General features: G+C 53.6%; 4 protein-coding genes across 10 annotated transcripts; 1 reads left to right on the forward strand and 3 right to left on the reverse strand.

The window, feature by feature from the left end:
* Nucleotides 1-251: 251 nt before the first annotated feature.
* Nucleotides 252-4141, reverse strand: FAM98C (family with sequence similarity 98 member C). Of its 3 annotated transcripts, none has more exons than XM_070397967.1 (8): nucleotides 4003-4141; nucleotides 3750-3898; nucleotides 3538-3672; nucleotides 2365-2576; nucleotides 2164-2241; nucleotides 1959-2075; nucleotides 1458-1504; nucleotides 252-601 (listed from the first exon to the last, which is right to left on the reverse strand). In XM_070397967.1, the coding sequence occupies exons 1-8, from the start codon at nucleotides 4065-4067 to the stop codon at nucleotides 424-426; spliced, it is 981 nt and encodes a 326-aa protein (XP_070254068.1). In that variant the 5' UTR covers nucleotides 4068-4141; the 3' UTR covers nucleotides 252-423. The 3 variants fall into 3 exon arrangements, with proteins under 3 accessions (XP_070254068.1, XP_070254066.1, XP_070254069.1); XM_070397965.1 differs by having other exon boundaries at nucleotides 1458-1625; nucleotides 4003-4133; XM_070397968.1 differs by lacking the exon at nucleotides 3538-3672 and having other exon boundaries at nucleotides 1458-1625; nucleotides 4003-4131.
* Nucleotides 4142-6055: 1914 nt separating this feature from the next.
* On the reverse strand, nucleotides 6056-15685 carry SPRED3 (sprouty related EVH1 domain containing 3). Of its 4 annotated transcripts, none has more exons than XM_070399081.1 (6): nucleotides 15607-15685; nucleotides 13983-14070; nucleotides 12363-12531; nucleotides 12192-12265; nucleotides 9949-10095; nucleotides 6056-9371 (listed from the first exon to the last, which is right to left on the reverse strand). In XM_070399081.1, exons 2-6 carry the CDS (start codon nucleotides 14064-14066, stop codon nucleotides 8748-8750), a joined length of 1098 nt encoding a protein of 365 aa, XP_070255182.1. In that variant the 5' UTR covers nucleotides 14067-14070; nucleotides 15607-15685; the 3' UTR covers nucleotides 6056-8747. The 4 variants fall into 4 exon arrangements, with proteins under 4 accessions (XP_070255182.1, XP_070255180.1, XP_070255181.1 ...); XM_070399079.1 differs by having other exon boundaries at nucleotides 13890-14070; XM_070399080.1 differs by having other exon boundaries at nucleotides 13890-14070; nucleotides 15603-15643.
* A 790-nt stretch (nucleotides 15686-16475) lies between these two features.
* GGN (gametogenetin) lies at nucleotides 16476-22027 on the forward strand. 2 transcript variants are annotated; one of them, XM_070397813.1, is made up of 3 exons: nucleotides 16476-16618; nucleotides 17249-19123; nucleotides 19999-22027. In XM_070397813.1, exons 2-3 carry the CDS (start codon nucleotides 17268-17270, stop codon nucleotides 20114-20116), a joined length of 1974 nt encoding a protein of 657 aa, XP_070253914.1. In that variant the 5' UTR covers nucleotides 16476-16618; nucleotides 17249-17267; the 3' UTR covers nucleotides 20117-22027. The 2 variants fall into 2 exon arrangements, with proteins under 2 accessions (XP_070253914.1, XP_070253915.1); XM_070397814.1 differs by lacking the exon at nucleotides 16476-16618 and having other exon boundaries at nucleotides 17231-19123.
* On the reverse strand, nucleotides 21028-27500 carry PSMD8 (proteasome 26S subunit, non-ATPase 8). Its single transcript, XM_070397815.1, has 7 exons — nucleotides 27296-27500; nucleotides 25771-25843; nucleotides 25554-25656; nucleotides 24222-24387; nucleotides 23256-23356; nucleotides 22172-22283; nucleotides 21028-21253 (listed from the first exon to the last, which is right to left on the reverse strand). Exons 1-7 carry the CDS (start codon nucleotides 27464-27466, stop codon nucleotides 21116-21118), a joined length of 864 nt encoding a protein of 287 aa, XP_070253916.1. The 5' UTR covers nucleotides 27467-27500; the 3' UTR covers nucleotides 21028-21115.
* Between the last annotated feature and the right edge of the window lie 228 nt (nucleotides 27501-27728).

Raw genomic sequence — 27728 nt, forward strand, 5'->3', positions numbered from 1 at the left:
ATTCCAAGAGCCTAGAACAGAGCTGCGAACAGAGCTGCCACATATTGGGTACCTGATAAATGTTTGTTCAATGCCTGCATTCTCTTTCCCCATGCCCACAGGAAGGGAAAAATGTGTTGCTGAAGAACAAAGGACTTTGAGGGTCAAAGCACCAGGAGCCTATTTAGATCCAAGGGACTGAGACCCCCTCCCTCCTCCTCAAACCTGTGCACCCTCTCCCCCTCCCCCACCCCCAGAGATAGGTCCACAGCTGTCATAAATTAAATTTATTTTCCAGAGAACATGGTCCTTGATGTTAAATGGTGGATGTGGGGGAGGGGGGGGAATTAGGACCTCAGGAATAGGAGATGTGGCGCCTGGGTGCCAGGTGCCAAGAAACACCCTCAAATTGACTTCCCAGAGATTACCAATGGTATCAGCATCTCATAGAGGACCCAGTCCCCCTTTATTTCTTCTTCTTCTTCTTCTTCTTCTTATCGCCCCAGCAGTGGCGGCCTGCCTTCCACCCGCCTCCATTCTCTCTTCTGCTCTGCCAGCTGGGCATAGGAGCCTCCAACTCATTTGGACGTCCCCCTCGGTCTGGCACATTGCCCATAAGCACCTGAGAGTTGATTAGACTTTAGTTTCAGAGAAGAAAAATATCTTGAACAAGGGGGCCAGAGAGCCAAGGGAACAGCATGAATTTAAAAAAAGGAAGGGCAGATGTTGACTATTTAGGTATAATGGGTGGGAGTGTCTAGGGGGTTGGATTGGTGGAAGATACAGGCCTGGAGCTTTCAAACTGGGTTCCAGGGGCCTCAGGAAGAGGGAAATAAAACAGAGTGCTGGCAGAGGTCCAAGTCCACACCAATAGTAATAAGGACACCTCAATTTATGTTTATCTTATATTTGGCCTTTGCCTAACATTTCCAGAAAAGCAGCATGTGTTTTTCTAAATATCCATCACTTGTGCATCACCTATAATATTACTTACTTACTATATTTCCTTAAAGCAAATAACTTTCTTAAATTTTACCTCTTTGTTGTGCTAAGCTTTATTCCCTAGTATTTATTCACATAAGTATAAGACTATTTAAACAGAGGTATGAAGCCAAATACATAATCATTTAAACAGAGGGTATTTTTGCTTTTAAAATGGCTGAAAACTAATATAATAGAGTGAGGTGTTGGGGGAGGAGTTTAAGCCAAAGCTAGAGAGGTGGGCAGGGGGCTCAGATGGACTGTTGGAAAGGCACTGGGGAGCCATATGAGGGTTTTTAGCGAGGTGGGGACATGGCCAGATTTCTGAGTTAGAAATATCCTTCCAACTGCTATATGGAGAGGGTGGATTAGAGGTGATGAATCCAGAGGCTAGGAAACCAGGCAGAGGAGAGGACAAAGCTGGGCCAAGGCAGAGGTTGATAGGCTAGTTTGAAGGCCAAAGATGCTAGTGCCCTTCCCCAACCCCAGATGCCCACCTTGTTGATGGCACAGATGGTCCCTCGGCGGGCAGCCTTGCTTGTGGCTGGAACAAGACGAGACAGATCAGCTCGGGCAGCCAGGATGTGTGCAATGGAGACATCCGATTCTGGGGTCATAGTCTCTCGAATTGGGATCAGCACTGCCTTCATGGCCTCCCCTTGAGCCTGGGGGTTGTGAGGGAACATGGAGAAGGTACCCAAGAGCCAATCAAGGTGGGAATCTCTCATTTTGGAAACATTTCTTTCTCACTCAGGGTCTCACTTCCCACCTCTCTAAATAAGGGGTATAGCTCTGAAGACACTCCCAACTCAGAGCTGGGAATTCTAGAATGCCCTGGAGGCCCTGAGATTCTAGGACCCCAACCTCACAAGATTCTACATTATCCTGGACCTCAGAACATGCAAGAGGGTAATATTCCTGGCCCTTGTTCCTCTTCCCTGCAGGGGTAGCTCCCACCATTGGGCCTCCTTGATCTTTCCAGGGTCCTATGCCCATACCTCTGCCCGATCACTCCAGTGGAATGCAGATATCGTGAGGTCCAGGCGCTTTAGGAGGAGGCTACGGCGGCAGCAGTACTGATCGCCCAGGCTTTGGCACAGGGACTCCAATGCTTCCTGGGGAGAAAGGTCTTGGTCATATCAGGAGGTCCCCCTCACCCCATCTCTCAATGAGGACACTATTTGCATACAGCCATAGTCTTACCCATCTGGGTGCATCTAGTGGGTAGCTTAGAAGGGGCTGCAGGGATCCTGAGGGCAGGGAAGGCAGAAGCTCTGAGACCTGATGGGAGAAGGAGTCAAGAGTCTGACTGACTGTAAGAAACTGTGGGAATTTTCTGTGGACCCTAGTTTCCTAAAGCCCTGAGGACCCAGACCACCAGTGGCTCGGACTCTTGCTTTCTACCTTGGCATGCAACTCCCACAGCAGCCTGCTGGCGAGGGTCCCCAGCGAAGGTCTGAGCAGCCCCAGGGCTTGGAGGATAAGGATCAGTTCCCGAACCATGCCAGCTCCCTCCTCTGCCCCTTCCCCATGGGATGGGGGCACCACTGGGGTGGGATCCAGCTGGTGGTGCAGGCGGAGGAGGCGGGCAGCCTGGAGTTCTGTGCAGAGAAAGCCTAAAAGTAGGGAAAGGGAGTGGCGCAATCTAGGTGTGCTGCCAGCCACCCACCTGGGCCAAAAAGCTTTTCCTGTGTGTGTGTGTGGGGGGGGGGGGGGGGGCGCGGGTAAGTGGGAGAGGGACCAAGCTCCTGCAGCTTCAAATCCTCCCTCTTTCTAGGCCCTGGCGGGTGGCTCCATGGTTAGAGCTTGGCGGGTTTGATTCCCCTTCGAGGTCAAGGGCAGGTACCTCTGTTGCCGATTCCCCAGCCCTAGTAGGGGCGCCCACGGGAGGCAACCAATCGATATATCTCTCTCAGATCGATGTTTCTCTCTCTCCCTTTCGCTCTCTCTAGAAATCAACGGAAAAAGTATCCTCAGGTGAGGATTAGAACAAACAAAAAAACCTTCCCTTTTTCTAGTTCCGCCCACCTAGGGCCCTGGCTCTAGCTCCAGAATAATCTCCACCCACTTTGAGACCCAGTCCCCTGCGGACTTTGAACCTCGCCCATCTGAGAACCAACTGCCAGACTCCATCTAACACAACTCACTTTAGCTCCAAGACCTTTCCATCAAAATTCGAATCCCACCCAACTCAAAGTCCTACCAGCGGTTCTCAACCTGTGGGTCGCGACCCCTTTGGTGGTCAAACGACCCTTCCACAGGGGTCGCCTAAGACCATCTGCATATCAGATATTTACATTACGATTCATAACAGTAGCAACATTGCAGTTATGAAGTAGCAACGAAAATAATTTTACGGTTGGGTCACAACATGAGGAACTGTATTTAAAGGGCCAGAAGGTTGAGAACCACTGCACCCACCCGCAAGGTCCTGACTCCACCCCCACCGGAGCCCTCCCGGAGCCCGTACTCTGACCGCGCCCCCTCGGGAAAACCTGGGCTCTAGCTCCGCGCTGAGCCTGCCCCTCGAGGGGCTGAAGCCTCGCCCACTGCCGCATCCCCGCCCGCCCGGCTCACGCAGAAGGCGCAGGCCAGCGCCCGGCTCCCGCAGCGCGGTCGCGCAGTCTCCGCCGCAGAGCGCGCGGTCCGGGCAGTGCAGCTCCTCCAGCAGGCGGGGCAGCTGTCGCAGGAATTCCTCCTCCGCGCCGGGGCCTGCGAGAGGCGGGAGGCCTCAGGGCGCGGCGGTGGCACCGGGCCCCACCCCTCCGGGCCGGCCGCTCCGCACGTACCGTCGCCGGCACTCAGTGCCTCCGCGCCCTCCTCTCGCTCCCGGTCCAAGGCGCCCAGAGTCGCCAGCTCAGCCGCCAGCCGCGCGCACAGCGCCCTGAAGTCTGGGCACGAGGGGCTCAGCGCCGCCGCCCCCAGGAAGTTCTCATACCTGCGGCGGCGCCAGGGCGAGAGGGAGCCGAGGAGGCCTTCAGGATTTCTGAAGGCAAACCTGCCCCTTCCAGCGCCGCCCTCAGCCACACCCGCGCCCCTTACCCCAGGGCCTGCAGGTCCTGGGCTACAGCGGCGCCCTCCCGGGCCTCGGCCTTCGCCCCCTCCATGGAAACGTGGCCTCGTCGCGGGCGGGCGCCCCCTGCCGGGAGGCCGCGCCCAGAAGTGGCGTGCGCACTGGCCGCGGCGTAACCGACCCGCAGCCTCTCGCGCCGAGGGCCTTTGGCGTCCTCCCTGTTGCAGCGGGGACAGAACCCGCCCCCAGGCCCGCCCTCGCCGTATTTAGGAGCGCCGCCCTTTGGGTAGCTAATGAGGGCCCTGGACACGCTCCTGGCTCGGGAAGTCGGAGCGAAAATCCAGGATCCCGGCTGTCGCGACCAGCCAGCGGGTGTCGCCACTGCTGTAACGTAGAAGCACCTTCGGCTTTTTCCTCGGCCTCCCTCAGCTCTAGACCAAGTGTTCTTCCAGCTCCGCTCCAAATCCAGAAACGCACTTATTCCTTCCCTGCTTAAGATTGGAGTTAAGTCAGGAACTCAGAAAGTCCATCTTATACCCCGTCTCCAACAGAGGCCCTCCTCATGGGTCACAGTGTGTCTGTCTCGCCTTCATCCCTCTGCCTCCCAAACCTTGGAGAGAGGGAGCAGGTGCAGCCTACGCCCGTGATTGAGATGACACCCTGGGAGTCAGGCCAACAAGGGTTAGGATTTGACTCCACTGCTCACATGTGTCCCTGACAGATTCCTTTCTCACCTACAAGGGGATATTACCTTTTACAGTTGTGAGGGTTAGAGTCCTGTATGTAAATGCTTAGTAGAATAACATATATTGAGCATTTTCTGTGTGTCATTGGGCCAAGTACCTGAGGTTCAGAGAGGGTTTCAATTGAATGTGTGGTGGTGTCAGAACTCAAATTCAGGTCATTCTAAAGTCCATGCTTTTAACTATTTAACCCACTACTACTGTTATTACTGCTACTGTTTTTGTTACTGTTGTTAAAATTGTTCCAGATTTAATCTTTTACCGACTCTTTTTTCTGATCTCCAGTAGTTCCTAGTTTAATTCTGCTGGAAGCAGGGGTGGGCTAGGTGTTGAGCCTCAGGCAAGAACAAAGGCCAGAATTTCCTCCTCAGGGGCAGAGCCTCTCCTTAATCTTGTTCCACCTTAGTCCTGTCTACCTCAAGAATGGGTATTCAGGAGGCCTTCTGTTAACCCTAATAAAACATTAAAAATTGCCCGAGCCAAAATCCTGGAGTCATAACCTTGACTTCTCTCTTTATAGCAAACTCCATATCTAAATTTGTGGACTCTACCTTCAAAACACTTCTCCCCCCCTCCACTGCTCTCACCCCCAGGACCATCACATCAGTCTCCTCCTTACCTCCCTCCCCAGTGCCCAGTGTCTGTTCCCCCAAGGCAGTCAGAGAGAACCTGTGAACAACTAAGGTCACAGCCCACCCATGTTTGGAACCTTCCTATAGCTCCCTGTCACCCAAGGTGACCACCAAAGTCCTTGCAATGGCTTGCAAGTCCCCACAGATCTGCCCTCATCTCCTAAGTAACCTCCTCCTTGCTTCCTCCCCTCCAGATACTCCAGCTCCCTTAATGTCCCTGACTTACCAGACATGCTCCTCCCTCAGGGCCTTCCATTGATTCTTCTTTTACTTGCTGAGCTCTTCTTCCAGAAGACATCCAACTAACTCCTCAGGGCTCTATTCAAATGCTCAACAGTGAGGCCTAACCTAATTACAATGGCTAAAACTGACTTCATCCCTCATCTCCACTTTTTCTCTACAGCACATATATCTTTCTTACATGTCAGTTATTTGTGTCACTCCCTATAAAGCTCATAAGCAGCTTGTGGGAAATTTTTGTGTTCTGTTCACTGCTTTCTCTCCAGAGCCTAAAACAGGACTTGGCATATAATGAGTGTTCAATAAATGCATTTGGTGGAATGTATAAACTCAGCTGAAGAGTCTGCTTGGGACTAAAGGATATGGAGAAGAGAATTGGGTAGGAGACTGGCTTGACAGTTCAGGAAGGTGAGTGGATGGGGCACATCAACGCAAATAAAGAACACAGGCTGAGACTTTGTCGAAGACATTTCTTGGAGTGAATATCTCATGCCCCCTCCTCTGATGACAAGGCTGGGTCTTTGGCTCCCTCGCCACTTCAGCTGCACTGACAGTAACAATATTGAGGTCACAGACTGGCTTGGAATCAAGATCAGGAAGATAAATGTCAGGGTGCCTCCCCTAAATCTGGGAGGCGAAGTATTCAATCTGAGGGGCAAGCAGCTGGGAAATTAGGCCTGGGGGCTCCAGGGTGTGAGGTCTTCCTGGCTCCCAAGATCAGCCCTCCATGCACCCAATTTTGGGGTGATGAAGAGAATTCATGGATCAGAGGTGGGTATCATCAGGGCGCAGGACTGGGACACCTTGTCGAGGTGGTGTTGGGGGAACTTTCCCCCAGTCCCCACCGCTTCATTTGCAGATCCCACAGCACCTTACAGCATTCTGGTCCCCTGTCCCACCCCTCCCCAAAACGAGGTAGGTTAAGAATGGAGCTTTCCCTTGTCCACCACAGAAGGGAGGAGACTGGAGGCACAGAGAGGGGGATGGGGACCCAGGGTGCCCCAGCCCCCAGTGACCTCTGTCTCAGCTATGGTGGTGCTAACAGTGATGAGAGCTGGGCAGAGTGGGGATGAGAGGGACACCCCCTTTTTCTCTTACCCATCCTAGGGTCTGGTTGGGAGAGCTGAATCTCACAGGTTCAAATGCAAGAAATAGTTAATCATTTAAAGGAAGTGACAGAAAACTCTCTCTCTCTCTAGCCCCCCTGACTCAGTCCTTGAACCATGCCACCCAAGTCTGGATATTGAAGGAAGGTAAGTGCACAATTCCAGATGCTTGGGACCAGATGCAGGCCCCAAGCCCATAAACTGAGTTAAGATGGTGTTGCTCCAAGACCTCAATCCCCTCATCCCTATTCAGGCCATCAGATCTGAGGAACCCTGAAGTCCATTCCACTCAAGGGAAAGAATCTTTGGCATCCTCTTCCCACTGAACAGGAGTCTCGGGGGGCCATGAAACAAGCTTTCAAACTTTCTGAAGCAACCCTCAACTCTGAGATGCAAGAGAAGGGGTTAATGGAGGGTGAAGCATAAAAAGCTTGGACTAGGACCAGGACTCAAGATTGGGCTTGGGAAAGAGCCTGCATGGCTGGAGAGAGTATGTGTGTACACCAGCAGAGCCATAGCTAGCCCCAAAGGTGCCTTTGTGCAACGTAGAAAAAGGCACACCTTCCTCTGAGAGTAGTGTGGTCAGCAGTGTGGTGTGAATTCCAGCCCACTCACCACCTTAGCCAGGTGCCTTTGGTTAGTGAATAGTCTGCACAATCATCTATGGAAATGTTGAGTGAAGGAACTCAGTGGTCCTAGAATCCAAAAACCTAAGCTCACAATGGTGGTTTTTTCCCCTCTAAGGTAAAGAGATAATTATGTGGTATGCTGGGGACAAGAGGGTGGGGGGGTGGGGGGGGGAGAGGGGGAAGGGAGAATGACTCTGGAACGAGAATTCCAGAGTCTGGGACCTTGGGGTCTCAGGGGCCTATGGATAGAAGAATTCAAGGGGCAGCAGATCACAAGGAATATCACACTAGAGAGATTTGAGTTCAAAGAAATCAGAATTGAGGATGCTGGGGTCCTGGGGCACTTCAAATCTCACTCTGATATGAAGGGACCAAGATCTCAGGTCTGGGATAATCCCAATGCTGTGTAGACTTTAGCCCTGAATTTGAAAGGTCAGTGGCACCTTGGGGTCACTCTAGGCTAGGGAGCAAGGGGACAGAGGTCAGGGTTGTCATGAACACCCCATCCTCTGTCTGTGGGTACAAAGAAGCCGAAGATTCCAGGACATTCTGGGGCTTACAATCTAAGTCCAAGAGGGCTATCTGAGGATATGGTACCAGTGTCTTGGGTCCTGAGGTGTTGGTGACCTTCAGTCCTAATCTGAAAGTACTAGGCACCTCAGTGTCCTATATATGAGATTCAAAGCTCCTGGAAACATTGGCTGGGGAGGTTGGGATGAGGGGTGGGATGTCTTCAGCGGTCTTTGATCTCTGGCTCCAAGAATCTTCAAATCTGATGTCTGGATTGGGGGATGGGGGTGGGGTGTGAGGAAGAAGTGGGGCTATGAGGTGGGTCCCCCAAGCCATTTTGGTCAGAGAACATCTGTTTGAGCATATCCTAGAACCCAGGGGCGTCTTAAGAGGGCTTGGTGTCTTAGGGTTCCTAGGGCTAGAACACCTCAGATATGGGTGCCCCAGGTTTTAGATGAGCATTCAGGAACATTTGGGGTGATTCTGGGTCCTGTGATCTCAAGATCTGGGAGTAATTGTATACAGGCAGGGTCAGGTATTCGAAACTCCTGACAAGTACTGGGGATGTAATCTGCAGGTTGTCAGGGTTCAGGGCCCTGCCTCTGTCAGGGGCCTGTGTGCCCTGAGGTGTAGAGCCTGGGGACGACTGGAGTCACCTCAGTCTAGGTCATGGGGGGCGGGGCACAGCAGGATGAGGATGCCAGAACTCAGGATGCCTGGGACCTCTTAGGCAGACAGCTCAATGAAGCTGGGCCTGGGATCCCTCAATCCTAGATTTGGAGTCCAAGTTCCAGGTCTGGGGTCTCTCAATCTAAACTTGAGCTTCAAGTCCCAGGTGTGCCTAAGTTTAGATTTGGGTTCCGAACAGAGCCCAGGGGTCCTGGACCCTCAATTCTGGATCCACCAAGCCAGCCTCACCGCACGGCCTCCTCGTGGCGACCTCCGCAGCCCGCGCAGCCGCATCGCGCTGCAACCCAGTGGCAGGCGCGCAAGGGCGCATAGCAGCAAAGGCAGGGCACCGCCAGGGAGAGTGCGGCCAGCGCAGCCCAGCGTGCAGCAGGGCGTGGGTGGCCCGGCTCGCAGGCACACGGGTCCGAGAAGTCGCCCTCGGCATCCGACAGGCAGTGGTAGAGCAAGCTCTCTGCGCACCACAGGCAGCTGAGACGGCGCACCAGCAGGTGACCCGGGTCCGGGGCCTCGGCACAGCGGCCACCACGCCCATCTGCTCGGCGGCGGAAGAGTGCGCGGCAATGCACGCAGCGTGCAGCCTCCTCTGCCTCCGGGGAGGCCTTGGCTGGTGCGGGAGGTCCAGCCTCTGGGAGAGGGGCAGGTAGAGCGGCTGGGGGCCCCAGGGCTGCACCCCTCAACGCGCCAGTCTTGGCAAAGTGAACAACGCAGGTGGACAGAGTGCGGGGCGAGGGCAGCCCGGTGCGCCTGTAATCCTCATAACCACGGCTGCTCCAGCCCAGTCCCCCTGCCCCGGCCAGGGGCTCTGAGGGCTCCGGAAATCCTGTGAACGGTAGGAGCGGAGGATAGCTCTGTGGGATGAAGAGACAGGAGAACCCATTAGTGGGGTTTGTGATTCCTGACATCCCATCACAATCACAATCCAGCCTAGTCTCAGAAAACCTGATAATTCAAAGACCTCGCCACAGGCTTCATTCATCCGAGGATCCTGGCCTGAGTCCAGGAGTCTTCCAAACCCCTAGCCCACTCCTCTCCCAGGGACAGAGGAAATCTAGGGTCAGACAGAAGAATCCAGGCACCAAGCCCACTCCTTAAGGACCCAGTAGTCCAGACTCCCGTCCTGTGTCTCTCAAAATCGAAGAGCAACCCCCTAAGACTAGAAGGATTCATTGCCCAAGTCATCCACCAAACCCCTCTGGAATTCAGAACTAATTTCCAGGAGCGCAGGAGACACGAGCAACCCTCACCCAATCCTCCAAGGATCCCAGGCTTCCAAATTCCACCCCTATCCCACCATTAACTCCAGTCAACCATCCCTAGAGTGTTTGCGGTTCCTTCTCTCTCTCTGCAGCCTCAGTTCCTGCCCACTTCGGGACTCCGGCGCCCCATGAGGTGCCCCATACTTCTGCTGGGGATTGAAGGGCACACCTGAGTGGAGGAGCATCGGTGCTGGGGGGGCGTGGCTGGCCCGAAGCTGGAAGCTGACTCTTCGTTGACCTGGGGGGCCGCTGCAGTGGTGGTGGGAGGGTTCTCCTGGCGGCTGTGACTGGAGGAGGAGTCGCTGTCCACGTGGGACTGGGGGAGATTGGCAGCCTCAGAGACAGATCGGCACAGGCAAGCTGATGCCCTCACATAGACCCCCTCCCCTCCAGGGAGGGCTCTGTGGCCAGCCAGGCCTGGGTTCAAACCACCCCACCCCACTCTGACTGGTTGTGTGGCCTCCAGCAAATGAGCTAATCTCTTTGAGCCTCAGTTTCTTCCTCTGTAAAGTGGGGGTTATAATAGTGTCTATTCATAAGGCTGTGGTTAGGTGCCACTATAAAGGGCATAACACATGCCTGAAGTTCAGGAAGAGCTAGAAATGGTTATCGTTATTGTTATTTAACCCCCACTTCTTACCTGCTCAGCTCACTAACCTACATAACATCAAATCATCGTTCTCCCTTCTCAGAAGCCTTCTCCCTTGGCCAGCCAGCTGCCTTTCTGCCTCGTGCTCACCACCACACCTTTATTGGGGCAGTTTCACGCACCTAGAATTCCTTCTTTCCCACCCAGACCAAGCTCTGTCCTTTACAAGCTGAAACATCATTTCTCGGACCCTCAGTTTCCTTTCTGTAACTTGGGATCATTCCTATGTCATCTGTTTACTATCTTCAATAGTCATTCATTGAACACCCACAACATGCCAGGCTCACAGAGGCTCTTGTAAGGATGTGAGATGGAGCATGAAAGGCACATCATCTTTCCTGAGTAAGCGTTCAATAATCGAGAACTGTCTATGTTTTTTGTAGACCCACTGGAATCTCCCATTACACTGGGAGTTCCCCTGGTCTGCCCAGAGAACTAGTTTTGTTCTCCAGTGTTCTCAAACAACTCCCACTGTTCCCAGCAAGTGCCAAATTGCATTGGACATTCTGGGCATTTATTGATTCAATAAATTTATTTGACACATCTTTACTGCACACTTACTGTATCCCTACCAGGCCCTGTTTTAAGCCTTGGAGATGCTGCAAGAAAGCAACAAAAGATCCTTGCTCTCCAGGAGCTGACATTCTAACATGGGAGAATGACAGTAAATTAAAAGATAAGAAAATTGTCTCTTGGGAAAGAAAATAAGGACAATATCTTAGAAGCTGAGGAAAAATTAGAACAGAATAAGGAGCATTAGGATATTGCAATTTAAACAGGTTCTTCAGGGAGGGCCTCAGTGAGAGGGTGATGTGTGTAAAGCCCTGAAAAATATAAGGAAACGAGCCATGTGGAAATTTAGGGAAGAGTGTCCCAAGACAGATGGATCAGCCAGTGCAAAGGCCCTGAGACAGAAATGTGCCTGCTCATTTGGAGTAATAGTGAGGCAATCAGTGTGGCTGAAGCAGAGTGAGGAAGAGGGAGAAAAAGAGGGGGCCAGATGGTGTGGGATTTTATGTACCACTGTAAGGACTTTGTCCTTTACCCTGAGTGAGATGGAGCCCAGGGGAGGGTTGTGAGTGGAGGGTGGCCATAATCTGACTTAGATATCAATAGGGTCCCTCTGGCTGTGTTCAGGAAGTAGTAGTGGGGTGTGTGTGTGTGGTGGTGGTGGGGGGCGGGGGGGGGTGGAGTAAAGGTGTTGACAATGAGAAGCTGGTGGGATAGTCTAGTTGGGAGATGAGGTTGGGCAGTTACCAGATTGGAGGCAGAGTCTGATCATTTTGAAAGTGAAGCCAATATTTGCTGACAGAGAGGCATAAAAAAAGAGAGGAGTCAAGGTTGACTCCAAGGTTTGTACCCTGCGACACTAAAAGGATGGACTTGTCATTAATTTGTTCATCCATTTTTAATATTTATTCATTTTTTAGTTTATCTTTTTTGGGGAAAAACCTGCCTTTCCACGCTAGAAAAGAAGCTCCATGAGGAAAAGGACTTTGTTTTGTTCAGTGATGTATCCCCAGTGCCTAAAACACTGCTAATTAAAGTTGCTCAATAAATACCCTTGAATGAATGTGTGAATATGTTCTATCGTGATAGAACAGAAACTAGAATAACTGGGATAGAATTGACCTGATAGTTTGGGCCCAAATTGCTGTCCCTAGCTTGTGCCATGATGCCTGCTACACAGTAGGTGCTCAATAATGGTTGGAGAGCAAAAATAAACCTCTGCCTTTCCAGCAGAGCTGGTCCTGGAAACTCACCGTCAGAGGGCAGGGGGTCTCTGCAGTGTCCTGGGAAGGGGAGGAGGAAGAGGAAGAGGAGGGAGTGAGTGAGCCTGGGACAGGGAGAGAAGCAGAGAATGAGTTCCATGTACCCCAGCTTCTCCCACCCCTCCACCCCAGCCCCCAGTGCCCACCAACTTTATCACTCACCTTGACCCAGTGCCGCCAGTGCTGCCAACAGGCTCCTCTGGAACTCATCAGCTTCTGCAGGACTCTGAAATGTTAGCCCAAACTTGCAGTCACCCAAGCTCCAGTGATGAAAGATAGGGTTCACCTTGTTGTAAATCAAGCCTGGCCTCAGGGTACACTCCAAGGTGGTCTGAGGGCAAGAGAAGCAGGTCAGACACCTCTATCCAGCCATGCGTAGGACTTCTCCTCCTCCCCCAGCCTCTCTGTGTACCCCTAAACCTCATTTCTCTATCCTAGGTGTACTCCTGAACCCTGACCAATATCACTCCCCGATTTTATTGAGCAGACATCTGATACTCCAATATTTACCCCAAACCCCCTGATTCCTACTTTTTCCAATATCCTGCCTCTGATAAACCAATAGGAATCCCAAATATTATTGAATGCCTCAAAAAACTAATTAGTCCACTTCTGATAATCAAATATCCCTCCTTCCGACTCAATAGTATTCCCCAAACTTTATTAAACTTCTCAAAATATTACTGTTAATCCCCTCTCAATGCCCCAATAATCTCCCAAAACACTATCCCCCAAATTCTTATCAAACTCCCACAGATTCCTCAACACATGCTGGTCAACACCCTAGATCAGTGATGACGAACCTTTTGAGCTCGGCATATCAGCATTTTGAAAAACCCTAACTTAACTCTAGTGCTATGTCACATATAGAAATTTTTTGATATTTGCAACCATAGTAAAACACAGATTTATATTTTTGATATTTATTTTATATATTTAAATGCCATTTAACAAAGAAAAATCAACCAAAAAAATGAGTTCTCGGGTCACCTCTGACACGCGTGTCATAGGTTCGCCATCACTGCCCTAGATAATCCCTTATATCCTTGCCCAACATCATTATATTCCTTCACACCATTTCAAATCCCCATACATTGTTCCTTCTGACCACTCCTCTGAAATACAACCCTTCCCCCAAGCCTTTGCAAACCATCCAGATCTTTCTACTACACCCCCAACTGAAACTTTAACACTGTTCTTCCCTATCATGCCAGACAGCCCAGAATATGCCTGCTGAACCCAAATATAGGGTTGTAAGTCCTATTTGACATTTCCAGATAGTCCTCCACCAAATGCCTCCATATATTTAGGGCAGATAGAGGCCAAGAGTGTAAGGCACTGCGGTGAGGACTCTGGACAAGATGGAGCCATGAGAGGTTCTAAGCAGAGGAGGGATGTGACCTGAGTCACATGTTAGCAGAGCCCCTGTGGTACACAATGAGGTGGGGGAGGGAGCAGGGCAGGGAGAGCAGTGAGGAGGCTGCTATGATAGTCCATCAGGCGATGGCAGTGGACAAAACCTGCCTAATAACTTTTATCCATAGGACAGATATCCACTTCCAAACTCCATCCCACACTCAGGTTTGATTCCCAGGCTTGGAGATGACCTGACTCCACCTCTGCACTCCCAGGCCCACTTCCCTATTTTCCCAGGCCCCCACCCTAGTCCCGTGCCCCAGGGTGGCTCACTTTCTGGTCCCGGAGTCGCTCCCCGTGGATGACGTAGTGCCCCTGGCGGGCCCCCCCCTCGGGCCTGGCCCCTTGGACCCGACATAAGCTCACCTGGCTGAGGCCCCCGCCCCCCACAGGCAGCCAGCCCCCACTGGAGTCATCTCGGGCCATCACCACAGCTCGGACCCGAACCATGTACCTGGAGGTGGGGGGACAGGGACAACATGGTCAGTGAACTCCAATCCTGTTCTCACATTTGATGTTCACGAACCCTTCATCTCCCCTCTTCATTTCTCACATCTGGATCCATTGTAACTTTCACCTTTGATACTCAGCTTACCGTCCATTTCTACCTTCTTCCCAGTACCCATCTTCTCTCCCTACCCCCTTCTTCCAGCATGGCTTCTTTCTTCCTCATGCCATCTCTTTTCTCTCATCCCTATACACCCCTACCTTCTATTTCCATACCCCTTTTCTCTCTCTGCATCTTTCCCATCTGAACCCCCACAGCCTTGGGTTTCCACTTCCCTTCCCCCTCCTGCTCATACCCATCAACCCCATCTCCTCCCTTCTCTCCTCTCCTACTCATACCCACAGCCCCACCCATCCTTCCCCCTCGCAGCTGGGTGCTTGCGCATATGTATTTTCTTAGAGCCCATCAAGTCAGCTCCAGTCCCCCCTACACTGCCTCTGCACCCTGTCGCTCAGGCCACTGGGCTCTCTTCCCCCCAACTCCTTCCCGCATTTATGAATGAGACCGGATGCAAAGCTCACTGAGTCACCCAGCAACGGGAGATGGTCAGGGAGAGAACCAGAAATGACCAGAAAGAGGCCGACAGGGAGATGGAGGCAGAGGAAGCCAGAAACCGGCGACGGAGACACATCCAGAGAGCATTTCATTCACAAAACACACACACACACACACACACACACACACACACACACACACACACCCCGCCTGCACCCTCAGGCCCCAGCCGGGAAGGTGAAGGGGAGAAATTGGTGGGGGAAAGGGGTGGGGGTTAATCCCTCCTACTCCCCGCCCCAGCATCCTTAAAACCATCTTACCCCGCCCCCCAGCTCAGGAGACCTAGCCCTCTGCCCAGTATTAGGGCCGTCGTCCAGCCCCTCACTACCGCCTAGTGCAGGGACCCTGGCGTCCCAGACGTAGGGACCCATGCAACGAACTCTGGCCCTTTCCCCCACTAGCAGGCTACCGGTTTCCTCGGCCCTTCTATAGGGGAAGGGGAGGCCGCAGAGCCGCTAGCGCCCCCAGCCCCCTTTTCTCAATGGGATGGGATTTTGTGAATGAGCAGTCACGTGACCTGCTTCCTTTGTCCGCCCGCCTCCCCGGACAACAGGTGAAGCAGAGAAAAAGGGCAGGGGTCCCTGCAGGGCCTCCCTTTGAAGGGACGCCGGGATTTCTGGGTGCTCTGTGCTCTCCACACATCTGTTTCCCGGGAGGAGTGGTCCCCACAGCTTCTCTATGGTGAGGGTCCTGTACAGAATTTTATGAATGGAGCATCCTCGGAGGAAGTCCAGGCCCCCCAAATGGAGACTGCTACCCCAAATGGCTGCCGCGCAGTTTAAGAGCCCCCACCCCCTTGTTCTTCCAGCCGGGATCTGGGGAAGCCCAGGTGGGCAGGGGACGCCCCGGTGGGCAGGAGACGCAACGCGGTGCAGGTCGTCCCCACACCAGGACAGCCCTCGCCCCCTCACCCTCCTCGGCACCTGCCTGGGAGGCTCCGGCCGGGCTCCGAGCGGCAGCGACGTGGCCTCCTCCTCCTCCTTCTTTTCGCTCCGGCTCCCTCGCTTGCTCCGGCGGCGCTAGAGACGGGCTCCCGGAGCCGGGGCGGAGGGGTAGGGAGGGGGAGCTTGGAAGATGGGAAGGGGGAGGGAGAGGCTTGGGGTGGTGTAAACGCGAGGCGGGAGTACTTGCCCGCTGGGTCCTAGAGCCCGGCACCGGCTCCAGGGAACAGCCCCTCAGCCCCCATTTTCTCAGGATCCAGAAAGGACACCCTACTTTCCCATCCATGAGCGCCTAAGCATTGGGGAAGGGGTCCGGGACATGGCCTGGTCTCAGCGTTCTAAAGAGGCGAGGGTCTGCGCTTTGGGTACTAGACGGAAGGGGCTCAGTGCCTGCTGGGTTCGAAAGGCATGGGCGAGAAGGGAGCATTCACTAGGGGGCGAGGGCTGAGGGCCCGGGAAAGGAGAGACAGGACGCCCAAGGCGCACACCAGTGAGTGCGTCCTGGAGAAGGGCCGGTCCATGGTGGATGGGCCTTCTGGGCGGGCGGTGGACAGAGAGGGTCTGGGGAGTTTAGGAGTAAATTGTTTTGGGGAGGAGCGCATGAGAGATCCCGGAGAGGAGCTCCGTAGCAGAGTTCCTAATGGGCGGGGCTTAGGGAGAGGGCCTAACGGCGGGCGGGGCATTGTAAAGGGGCGGGGCTAAGGAGGCCGTTCTAAAGGGGTGGGGCTTAGAACTCCGGGGCCTAGCAGTAGGGAAGACCCCGGAGTATTTCAAAGGGAGATCCAGTTCGTTAGAGGCCAGTTTCAAGCTGTTTGACAGGAGGGCGTGGCCTCGAGCCAGGGGGCGGGGCCTAGATCTCGGGGTCCGCCCTAGGTGTCTCGCCCACTCGCCTTCACCCGCACCACCGTTCTTTTCGGTTATTTTCTTCTACGGCCGTTCCCCGCCCCGCCCTGGGCCCAGGGGGCCGTGGTGTGAACTTTGGTGGGCAGGAGAAATCGGTGAGTGGGAACCCCTGGACGGAGGAGCCAAGGGCGGAACTCGGGGGAAGGGTGGAGCCTGAGGGTTGAGGCCTGCCGTAGAACCCGAGCAGGGAAGAGTTAGGATTGAGCCTGAAGCTCCGCCGCTGCTTGGGTAGAAGGCAGGGCCCAAATGATGGACATAGAGAGAGATCAGAGGGTTGGAGGTGAGGACAGAGGGCTTAGCATGACTAGAACACCTGGAGTTTGTTAGGTGGAGGCGGGGCCAGGCCTGAGTAGGTGTGAAGGAGGCCCTGTTTCCTGACAATTGGGGCGGGACTAGAGAGTGGGGGTGGGGTTACAGTGCGGGATGAATGTGGCCTGAGCAAGAGGAAAACGGGCAAGACCTGTGTCTTGGAGCCTGAAGACCTGGGAGGTGGCCAAAATGTAGGAATGTGGTGTGAGGGACCAGCCAGGGCATTAGGGATAGAATCTCATTAAACTAAGAGGATGGAGCCTGTGTGGAACCAGCAGCTGTATGGGGCCATGGGGCAGGAGGAGTCGGAACACGAATGCGTCTAGAGACTGGTGCCTGAGCAGACCAAGTACAGCCAGTCTCGTCGGGTCCCCACAGACCTGGCAGACTGACTGGTGCAAGTTTTCTGACCGCAGTCTCCGACCTCCGTCAGAAATGGGGAACGTGCAGTCGGAGCCGTCCGCGGGCGGGGGCTCCCGAAAAGAGCAGGCCTCGGACCGCTCTTCCGCCTCCCGCCGGACATCCTTGGCGGAGCCCGAGGTGACCCCCTCCTCCCCTGCCATACGCCTGGCTCGCGGGCTGGGCGTCTGGTTCCCCAGCAGCTCAGCGTCCCAGGGACTCCTGGTACCCCCGGAGCCCCAGGCCTCACCCTCGCCCCTGCCCTTAGAACTGCCCTCGCCAATGATGCCCCCTTCAGAGGAGACGGCTGCAGCCGCGGTCTCCACACCATCCCCACCCCCCGTGGGGACCCTGTTGCCCACGCCGTCTAAGTGGCGAAAACCCACGGGCACTCCGGTGCCTCGGATCCGTGGTCTACTGGAGGCAAGCCATCGCGGCCAGGGCGACCCTCCGAGCCTCCGCCCACTGCCGCCGCCGCCGCCGCCGCCGCCGCCACCCCTGACACGAGCCGAAGAGGACCCCGACCCTGTCCCGAGGGCCCCATCCCTGACTCCGCCATCCTTGGAGCCGCGAAAGCCGTCACCACCGCCGCCTTCCGACCAGCAGACCCCGGACCGCAGAATAAGTCCTGCTCTGGCCACACTTGCCGCAACCCCCATAGAAAACCAGGTCCCTCGCGGCATCGAGGGCCAGGCAGCCGGCAGGGCCGGAGGAGGAGCGCCTGCCCAAGCAGGCGAGGGTGAAATGGCCCGGCCTGTAGCTTCCGAGTCCGGCCTGAGTCTGCTGTGTAAAGTCACCTTCAAGTCGGGGCCTCCTTTGCCCCCTGCGGCAGCATCGAGTTCCTTAGTCGCCAAAGTCTCGCTAGGGGGCGGCGGAGGCAGGGGACTCTTCTCCACTGCCTCGGGCGCCATCTCTTATGCCGAGGTCCTGAAGCAAGGGCCCCTGGCTCCTGGGGCCGCTCGCTCCCCTGGAGAGGTCCCTCGGGTGACCCAGGAAGCAGAGGGCGGTAATGGAGACGGCGAGGGGTGTTCTGGACCCCCCTCCGTGCCTGCGTCCCACGCCCGGGCCCTTCCGCCACCACCCTACACCACCTTCCCAGGCTCGAAGCCCAAATTTGACTGGGTGAGCCCTCCCGATGGCCCTGAACGCCACTTCCGCTTCAACGGAGCTGGCGGAGGCATCGGGGCCCCCAGACGGCGCGCAGCCGCGTTCTCAGGTCCCTGGGGCTCCTTGCAGCCTCCGCCCGGGCAGGCGCACCCAGCTCCCGGGCCCCGGAGGCCCGCACCCGCCTTGCTTGCGCCGCCTATGTTCATCTTCCCAGCGCCCACCAATGGAGAGCCGGTGGGCCCCAGGCCTCCCGGCCAACCGGAGTTGCTACCGCCCACGACACCACCCACGCCGCCTCTGGCGCCGCAGCCCATACCGCAGCCACCAGTTCTCCAGCCAACGCCACTGTTCGCAGCGCTCCCACCAAACCCAGGCTCAGGTCACTTGGAGTCCGCCCAGGCTCCCGCCCCGCCCCTCGCCTTGGCTGCAGACCAGGCCCCAGCCCCATCCCCGGCTCCAGCTCCCACTAAAGCCGAGCCATCACCACCTGCGCCCACGCCCGCGCCCATCAAAACCCGCACGCGCAGAAACAAGGGCCCGCGCGCTACCCGGGGCGCGACCCGTGAGGATGGTGCACCTGGAGAGGGTCCTCGAGAACGGACCGCAACTACCATGACTGACAGCGGTGGTGGAGGTGGTGGTGGCGGAGCTCCTCCAGCGGGGACGGCTAACACTGGTACCCGACGCCACTGGCCGCCCTTCCAGGTGCTTAACTCTTGCCCCTGCAAGTGTTACTGCCGCCACCAGCCACGCCATCGCCGCCTGCCACGCAACGTGTCTGCCTGGTGAGGGGAGGCAGGGGGTTAGGGAGGGAAAGTGGGGAGTTATGGAGAGAAGGGCATACCCCTTTTAAGTACCAAACCCAACTTCCTTGGGTAGAGTCCCACTTAGTCCTTTTGCTCATGACCCCAGGTTACCCTTGACCTTTTCCTTGGCTGCAACTCAAACCCAACTGGGCTCCAAGAAGGAACACGTGGGCCCAGCCCTTTGGTATCCAACCCTTCAAGCTGACTCCTGGCCCTGTTACTTTCATTACTCTCTGGAGCCATCAGGGAGGGAAGCTGGTCCCAGCTGACAGTCTTCACAGCCTTGACACTGTCCTTGAGAGTACCAAGAGGGGCCATGTTCCAAGCCCTTCAGGGATGGGAAGGGAGATGACTATCTTCTGGAACCAAAGGGATATAAATGCAGGACTCCAAAGGAAGTCCCTGGTCTAGCCCCTCAAACTGCCACGCCTCCCTCTAGCCTCTGGCAACTTATGACTCTGGGACCCAAGGTTTTGACTGCCAGCAGGTACTGATGTTCCAGTCAGTGCTGCAGAGACTACTCCTGAGTCTTCAGATCCAGGGGAGACACTATAATCCAATTACCCCCACACTGAATTTCAGGATCGGTCACCCTCGCTCCTGAGAATCCTGAATCACTAGGAGACCCACTGCCCTGGACCCCTTGGAGCTCCGATTAGGGGGAGTGGGGGATGTCACACTATCACCAAATCTCAGCCCCCTTTTCCTACTTAGTTTAACTGGATACAGCCCTGCCCTAGACTGCCTATAGTATATTCAGACATGGTCCCTCATGTAGATGGAGAAAGTGAAGCCTAGAAGGGGTAAAGGCCTCACCACGCAGCCAGACCCTGCTGAATCTACTTTCATCCTAGGCTGAGCACGCCCACCAACCACCTGAGCGAGCCCTCCTGGGTTGCCACCATCAAGTTGGCCGGCTCCCTGGTAGCCGGGCTGGAGCACTTCGACTTGCAGGCCACCCATTCCAACTGAGTGTAGTCTGTTCAATGGCTTCTACCTTCCCCTCCTTGACAATAAAATAACCAACATCCAGATGCCTAGCTGCCTGTTCAAGTCACCTGCTAAGGGTTGAAGGAGTGGAGTGGGGCATGGCAGAAGTCTCCATGCAGGCACCACATCCTAGAAACAGGTTGGACCCAGAGCAATAGTAATGGAAGTTCCATTCATCCACCATCCAGACTGATGGGGCCCAGTGAGATGGTCTCATTCCCCATAATACCATCAGCTCCATTTCTGAGCTGATCTCGTGCCAAACTTAAGGGTTCCGCATAAATCACTCTGGAAAGCAGGAGTGGTCATTCCCATTTTACAGCTGGGGAAACTGACTCTGGAAGGCTTGAAAATGCCACATATGACCCAGCTAGATTTGGACTCAGCCTTAAACACCTCAAGAATTACAAAGCAGGAAACATAGGGTGGGGGTATAGGAGTTCGTAAGTCCCAGCACTAGCTCAGGAAGGTCGGAAACCAAGACAAGCCCATGCCAGGGCCCATGCCTTTTGTTCCAAGAGGTCTCAAAGTGGTATCCCACACAAGGGTTCCATTTCACATATTATTGAAAAAACTGGTTTAATTCATTGCAAACTTTTTTTTTAAATTGGGATACTTCATCCCCTTCACTAAAAAAAAAATAAAAAAAAAAATGGTACCTTAGACTGGCCCTCCTGTGTCCACAGCCAGGTGCAACAGTTCCTCTACCCAAGGCCTGTGCTCCTCCCGGCCACACTGCCACAAAGACCCTGCAGTGGGCATTTGTTTTGATACCTTCTGCAAAGGCCACTGGACCAAGACCGACCCTGAGGGCCCTCAAACTTCCAAGTTTTTCAAGGACAAGGACTTGACTCCCCACCTTTCCACCTAGGGAGACAAGGACTTAGGAGAGAGAATGTCCATTCACCTTTATTAGAGGAAACCCTGCACTGCAACTGCTTTCAATAATGTAAGCTCTGCCCCACTCAGTTCCTGCTGGGCTCAGACGATCATTTCCAGCTGCCGGGCATACTCGATGACCTGTTTGGCCAGCTCCGTGGAGGGGATGGTGGTATCTTCTGGTTTCTGCTGCTGGCTGGCAAAGCTGTAGTAATTGTTGAGGCCCAGGACCCACCCTCGCTGCAGAAAGAGAGGGGTGAGAGATGGGTGGGGTGATCACATAGGCTCCCTCCCCACCCCATAGAGCCAGCACTTACCCATCTAGGCCCTGGCTTGCTTTACTAGTCATAGTTTACCCGCACAACTCTAGGCAAGTAACTTCACCTCTCTGTGCCTCAGTTTCTCCATGGTTGAGACTAGGACCCTAATCACACTCCTCTTCAAGTCTGCTATGAGAATTCAATCAACACTTGTAAAGTGCTAAGAATAGTGTTTGGCCCACTAAATATCAACCGCTACCATCACTCAAGGTCAATTTCACCTCTTCTAGCCAGGGTCACTGCGCCCCATGCACCAGCATGTCCAGGGGCACTGCTCCTGCACAAACACCCCAAACCAAATGAAGCAAAGTTGTGTGGGGAAAAGTGACAACCTCCAAGGAATTCTGTTAAGGACAAGAGCCAACATGTACTGAGTTTTCACCTCCACCTCGTGCCAGATGCTATGCTAAGTTCATCCCACATGTTAAATTCTAGCCTCAGCCGAAACCGGTTTGGCTCAGTGGATAGAGCGTCGGCCTACGGACTGAAGGGTCCCAGGTTCGATTCCGGTCAAGGGCATGTACCTGGGTTGCGGGCACATCCCCAGTGGGAGATGTGCAGGAGGCAGCTGGTCGATGTTTCTCTCTCATCGATGTTTCTAACTATCTCTCTCCCTTCCTCTCTGTAAAAAATCAATAAAATATATTTAAAAAAAAAAAAATTCTAGCCTCATTCTACAGATAGGGAAACTGAAGTTCAGAGAAGTTTGGTGACTTGCCTGAGGATATACACCTGGATTTTTAAACTTGAGCAGTCTTGCTCCAAGTCCCTCCAGGCCACCCTCATAGCTATTAGTAAGTGCACCCCTTGGCCCCATGACCCCTTGCACCCCAGCCACCTTTTTGGCATAGTCTGTCATCTTTTTGGGTGTGTTGAAGAAGAGGATCCGGGTGGCCTCAGTAAAGAGGATTTTCTCGTAGGCCTTCTCGATGCATCCAGCAATCTCATCTCTGGGGGAAGATGAAGTTCTCACTATTGAATACAGACAGCACTCCAGGCTCTGTCCTCCCTGGTCTGACATGGGTAAGTTCTGACCCTTCAATTCAGTACCAACTACTGGAATATGTTTGTTACCTGTCCTGTTTCACCACCCCCTTAAAAGGGTGCTGCACTCCATTTCTAGATCTAATCCTGAGGGGTTCCTTGTACCCTTGCCAAGAGGTATCATGATCAACACTGAGTAGAAAAACTGCAAGGCATGGAGTCACTGAAACAGAAGGGGTTAGCCTGGGGGGAGTTGGGTGGGGATGATAGGGAGGGTGCATCTGTTCTGAAGTATTTTATTTCTTAGGCCAAGCAGTATATGGACACTCACTTTTCACTCCTTTAATTTTGGAGTCAAAATATTTCATAATTAAAAATAACCCAAATCCACAAAACTGCCATCCTCACTCCCACCACCTGTCTGGGCTTGGGAGGAATGGAAACCCATCTCAATCTGATACTCTGCCACCACCTGGACACTCTTTTACTTCTCAAAGGACTTGTAAATGTCATGCCCAACTTCCTCTGTGATGTCACTTGTGCAAAGAGCAACCCCCAAAGGGTTAGTGGGATTTGAAGGCCCCATTTTAAAGAAGTGGAAACTAAAGGCTTCACAGTTTAGGTGATCTGAGGTGAGGTCGCAGGACTCATGGAACACCTCTAAGAAAGGCAGCATGGTCCCTGGTTGGTGAGCACTGTCTAGTTGCTAAATCAATGCTCTGGGTGTGGAATGTATAGGCACACTGGTAAACAGCCCAGAGCGAGATGAAGACTGTTTTCCACAATCTCATGACCAGTTCCAGTGCATAGAAAAAGGAAACTGATGTGCCCAGTCTCCCCAGATCACAAGTGGCCAGAATGGGATTCAGTTAAGGACTGCCTGACTCCAGATTCCAAGCTCTTTCTGAACACCACAGAGGCCCTGGTTCCCCGTGAACCTGATAGTGTCAAGCAGGATGTCGATGAAGAAGGTATAACTCTCGGCAGGGATGTTGCCTTTGGCCAGGAACACCTTGTTGTAGCTGCCCTCCATTAGGTACTGTGGAGACCGAGGGAAGATGAGAAGATGAGGTAGAGACAGCATAGTGGCCTACCCTCTGAGGCTTCACCATACTCCCAGTGCTACCATAAGCCCCACTCTGCTGGAACACCCATTCCCCATGCAGAATGGGCACCTGCTCTACCAGAAAGGCCTCTCTGGTTTACTTATACACACACACACACACACACACACACACACACACACTCCCAGCCTGCCCTGCGCTGATATGTACTAATATCATCTATTATCCAATCACAGGAGGAGACAGAGCTGGATGTACCGCAAGCCTATTCCTCCTTTGCCCAAGCTGTGCCGCCTGCCTTAACTGTCCTCTCTCCCAGCCTCTCCCCACAGCCAAATCCTCCCATGAGACCTGAGCTCTAGGAATTACTTCCTAACCCTGGGTACTAAGGCTCTTCTCTCACCCTGCTGACCTTGTTCTAGAAACACTGTCTTCTTTGCTAGCCCTCAGCCAGGCTACCAGGCATGTTTCTGCCTTGGGACCTTTGGCAGAAGGTCCAGGCTACCTGGACCACTGTTCCCCTAGATGTCCACATAATTGGGTTCTTTACTCCTCTCAAGTCTTTTTTCAAATTTCACCTTTTCAGCAAGACCTTCCCTGACCACCCTATGTCATGCTCCCAAGATCAGAGATTTTGTTTTGTTCACTGTACAGTCTGAAAACCAACCACAGTGCCTGGCACATGGCTGGTGCTCAATATTTGTTGGACAAATAAATAAATGAGTCTATGGACTGAAAGATGGGTGAACCCTATCCACTTCTCCAGGAAACCCTCCCTAATGTCTGTCCTTGCACCACCCTCTTTAGCCAGGCCCTTCCTTTCCCTTTCTCCAGACTCACCTGCTCAAGGGACACAGGATGCTTGATGTATACATTGGTCTGGATGTCCTTGGCAGGCAGCCGCTCCAACTCCGTGTGGAACTCAGCCACCCGGTTCTGAGACAGCAGGAAGAGGAGGTTAAGGCCCAAGAGCTGGTGCATGTACGCGGACTCAGGGAGCTGTTCCCTGTGAACCAGGTTGAGGGAACCAAGGTAAGAAGAACTTAGGTACCTACTGTGCCTCCACTCCAGGTTTCAGGGACCCCTGATGACTGTCTTAGGCTGTCTCCTTGGAGAGGTATTGAGCCCTGGGTTTTCAGATGAAACTAATGTCCAGAGAGGTATGAAGAAGTCACAAATCATATGGGCCCAAGTGAGTGACTTCACTTCAGTAAAGTGACTCAGCCTCAATTTCCCCAACTGTAAAATGGGTATCACCACAGTACTCATATCACAAGAGGAGGGTAAATGAAGAAGGGTTAAGTGAATTAAGTGATTTAGCCTAGATTAAAGTGATTAGAACAGTACCTGGCCCAAATAAGTACTGTACAAGTATTAGTTATGATTATGATATTAAGAATCATCGCCTTTATTTTAAGGGGGGAAGTGAGGCTTAGGGAGGTAAGGTCATTTGCCCAAGACCACATAATCGGGAATTGACAAAATCAGTTTCAAACTCCGGTTTGTCTGACTTTTGATGTCAAATTCTTAATCATTAATCCATGCAGGCACCACTGAGCTATAAAACCATTCAGTTTTATATTCACTGAATCCATGCTCTGGGCATGGCCCCATGCTAGGCAAAGTTGGGACACAGCAGTGACCAAGACCCCTCTGCCTTTAGGAGGCTCATAGTCCAGCAGGAGAGACAGGCCTGGGATAGGAGAAGCACAGGCGGAGGGGTCAGGGCTGGGATGGGGGCAGCTAGGAAGAGTGCTGATACTGCATTTGAGACCACAGGAAAAAACGAGGCCTGGAACCTGAGGGTTATGGAGAGCCATGACAGGTTCTAAGCAGGGGATCAACATAGTCCAACTTTAGTGTCACAAAGATCCTACTGGCTGCCATGGGGTGGGGGTGGGTAGAGGAGGAATGATCCAAGGGGTTAAGGCTGGGGCCAGGGCATATGAAAGGTAATGGTGGCTACACTGGGAAGTGGAAATGTAGTGTGGGAATGTGGAGGGGGAGACAGAATGGAGGCCAACAGAGACTCAGGGCCTCAAGGCCAACCTCCTGAGCCTACAGTCTCTGGGGACGGAGCTCGGCAGAGGAAGTTCCCAGGCTAGAGCACCAGGGATCAAAGAGCTGCCATGTAACCCCTCCAACCCCAATCAGGCAGAGTCCCATCCTCACTTGTAATCGAAGTAGTAACATTTGAGCTGGGCCATGTAGCGCTCGAAGGAGGGGATGTCCTTGCGTAGGATACTCCACTGGGCCCCAATCTCCAGTATATCACCTGTGGGTGACAGGGCAGACTCTCAGTTGAATGAGTCCCTCTCCTGACCACCACAGTACTATTCCTGCCACGACCCCCAACACATTACTCCCCACCAACTCCAGTGACACTCACGGGCCAGAATGAGCTGCTGTTTGGTCAGTTTGGTCCCTGTGGTTGGCAGGAAGTTGAGCTCCAGCAGAACCAGCTGACAAGAAAGAATGGAAAGGGAAAAAGGAAGGAAAGAAGATGGGAATTCAAGTAATGGTTACTTACCTTTTTTAGGCCTTGGTTTCCCAATCTAGAAAATGTAACTCATCATCATCGCTTACTCATTAGGTTGTTATGAGCATTAAAGGAGTCAGTCCTCATAAATCCTGAGTGCTCATTCAGGATTGCCTCACATTACAATTATTAATAGCCTTACTGGGGAATCAGGAGACAAAATCCATGCCTGGCCCAATGGAATCAAAGTGGTGGTGGTGGGGGAGGGGGAACGGGGACACTAGCACCTTCAGTTCTTGCAGATCTTTCCCATACTCTATTGCAGCGGTTCTCAACCTGTGGGTCGCGACCCCTTGGGGGTCGAACGACCCTTTCACAGGGGTCACCTAAGACCATCGGAAAACACATATATAATTACATATTGTTTTTGTGATTAATCACTATGCTTTAATTATGTTCAATTTGTAACAATGAAATTGGGAGTCACCACAACATGAGGAACTGTATTAAAGGGTCTCGGCATTAGGAGGGTTGAGAACCACTGCTCTTTTGGGTTGAGCCCAGCTTACTCCCCGCAACCCCAATCCACACAGCGAGGGTGGGAGGGATGCTAACCCCCCGGTATAGTCCAGCCCACACCTCACTTCTTATCTGGCAACACCCCCACTCAAACTTTGTCCAGCTAGCAGTATTTCTACTTCTCCATAAACACCTGGTTTGAAGCACCATGAGCCCCACTCTAGTCCTCTACTTTAAGACATTTTTTTGGTAGGTTTAGTCCAGCCTTCACAACTTGGCTGGCCTCCCACTCCCTACAGATGCATCCCTAACCCCAAGAATCTCAGAACCAAACTTGGTCCGGTCTAGACTACACAGCCCATTATCTCAGCCTTCTTTCATCACCGTATCCAGGCCTCGTTTCCCACCTGGTCTTATCCAGAACCCGCCACCAGAAAACCCCGTCCTGCCACTCCAGCCAGGTAGGGCCCCAAGCACCGAAACTTTGCCCTCTCACTGGTTGTGCCCAAACCACTCTTTCCATCACCTCTCCACCGTGGGGCTGCATTTGGTCGGTCCCGGGTCCCTCTCACTTCTTCACCCCAAGTCCGCACTTTGGCTGTTCCGAATCCTTCACTCTATTTGATCCCGACGTGGTGCGGTTAACCCCGCGTCTGGAAACTCCGCTCGGTCTAGAGACAGTGGTTCTCAACCTTCCTAATGCCGAGACCCTTTAATACAGTTCCTCATGTTGTGGTGACCCCCAATTTCATTGTTACAAATTGAACATAATTAAAGCATAGTGATTAACCACAAAAACAATATGTGATTATATATGTGTTTTCCGATGGTCTTAGGTGACCCCTGTGAAAGGGTCGTCCGACCCCCAGGTTGAGAACCGCTGGTAGACCCTCGTGGCGCCCCCGGCCACCCCTACCTTGAGACGGCCCAGCTCTTCCCCACACTTGCTGAGGTTGGGGCTTTTACGGTTCCACTCGCCCTTGAGCTGCTCGTACATGCCGGCCGCGGCCTGCAGGACCGCGCTCGAGGCCGCCGGAGGCCCCGAGGTAGAGGAGCCCACCCCGGCGTTCAACGCTGCAGCCGCCATCTTCGGTGATGCGGCAAACCGCCGGCGCGAGTTACGGCAGCGACGCCTAGCGACCTCACCCAGCGGAAGTGGGGCCGAGAGGTGGAGCCCAACCTGGGGGCGGGACTACGACTGCGCGCCTCCGCCCGTGGTGCCTTCGGCCCGCCCTTCATGACTACGTCGCTCAGAGCTTGTCTGCTGTCTCTCAAGATGGTGACTGGAAGTCGCCTCCCGCCTTCACTGAAAATGGCTGAGTCGCAACCCTTCTCGAAGCCAAGAAGTG

This window comes from Myotis yumanensis, unplaced genomic scaffold, assembly GCF_028538775.1.
Source record: "Myotis yumanensis isolate MYYU_CA2020_CCGP unplaced genomic scaffold, mMyoYum1.0.hap1 SCAF_18, whole genome shotgun sequence".
In the NCBI taxonomy this organism is placed as follows: Eukaryota; Metazoa; Chordata; class Mammalia; order Chiroptera; family Vespertilionidae; genus Myotis; species Myotis yumanensis.

What these genes read in the sequence shown, in the direction of transcription:
- FAM98C (XM_070397965.1), bottom strand. Translation starts at nt 4,067, where the DNA reads ATGGAGGGGGCGAAGGCCGAGGCCCGGGAGGGCGCCGCTGTAGCCCAG. An exon ending in GGCACTGAGTGCCGGCGACG is followed by an intron (nt 3,673 to 3,749) that starts GTACGTGCGGAG and finishes CGCCTCTCGCAG; the next exon opens with GCCCCGGCGCGGAGGAGGAA. An exon ending in CCATCTGTGCCATCAACAAG is followed by an intron (nt 602 to 1,457) that starts GTGGGCATCTGG and finishes ATCAACTCTCAG; the next exon opens with GTGCTTATGGGCAATGTGCC.
- SPRED3 (XM_070399079.1), bottom strand. Translation starts at nt 14,066, where the DNA reads ATGGTTCGGGTCCGAGCTGTGGTGATGGCCCGAGATGACTCCAGTGGG. An exon ending in AGACCCCCTGCCCTCTGACG is followed by an intron (nt 10,096 to 12,191) that starts GTGAGTTTCCAG and finishes AATCTCCCCCAG; the next exon opens with TCCCACGTGGACAGCGACTC. An exon ending in ACCGATGCTCCTCCACTCAG is followed by an intron (nt 9,372 to 9,948) that starts GTGTGCCCTTCA and finishes TTCATCCCACAG; the next exon opens with AGCTATCCTCCGCTCCTACC.
- GGN (XM_070397813.1), top strand. Translation starts at nt 17,268, where the DNA reads ATGGGGAACGTGCAGTCGGAGCCGTCCGCGGGCGGGGGCTCCCGAAAA. An exon ending in CCACGCAACGTGTCTGCCTG is followed by an intron (nt 19,124 to 19,998) that starts GTGAGGGGAGGC and finishes CTTTCATCCTAG; the next exon opens with GCTGAGCACGCCCACCAACC.
- PSMD8 (XM_070397815.1), bottom strand. Translation starts at nt 27,466, where the DNA reads ATGGCGGCTGCAGCGTTGAACGCCGGGGTGGGCTCCTCTACCTCGGGG. An exon ending in TGTTACTACTTCGATTACAA is followed by an intron (nt 24,388 to 25,553) that starts GTGAGGATGGGA and finishes CCTGGTTCACAG; the next exon opens with GGAACAGCTCCCTGAGTCCG. An exon ending in TGACAGACTATGCCAAAAAG is followed by an intron (nt 21,254 to 22,171) that starts GTGGCTGGGGTG and finishes CTCTTTCTGCAG; the next exon opens with CGAGGGTGGGTCCTGGGCCT.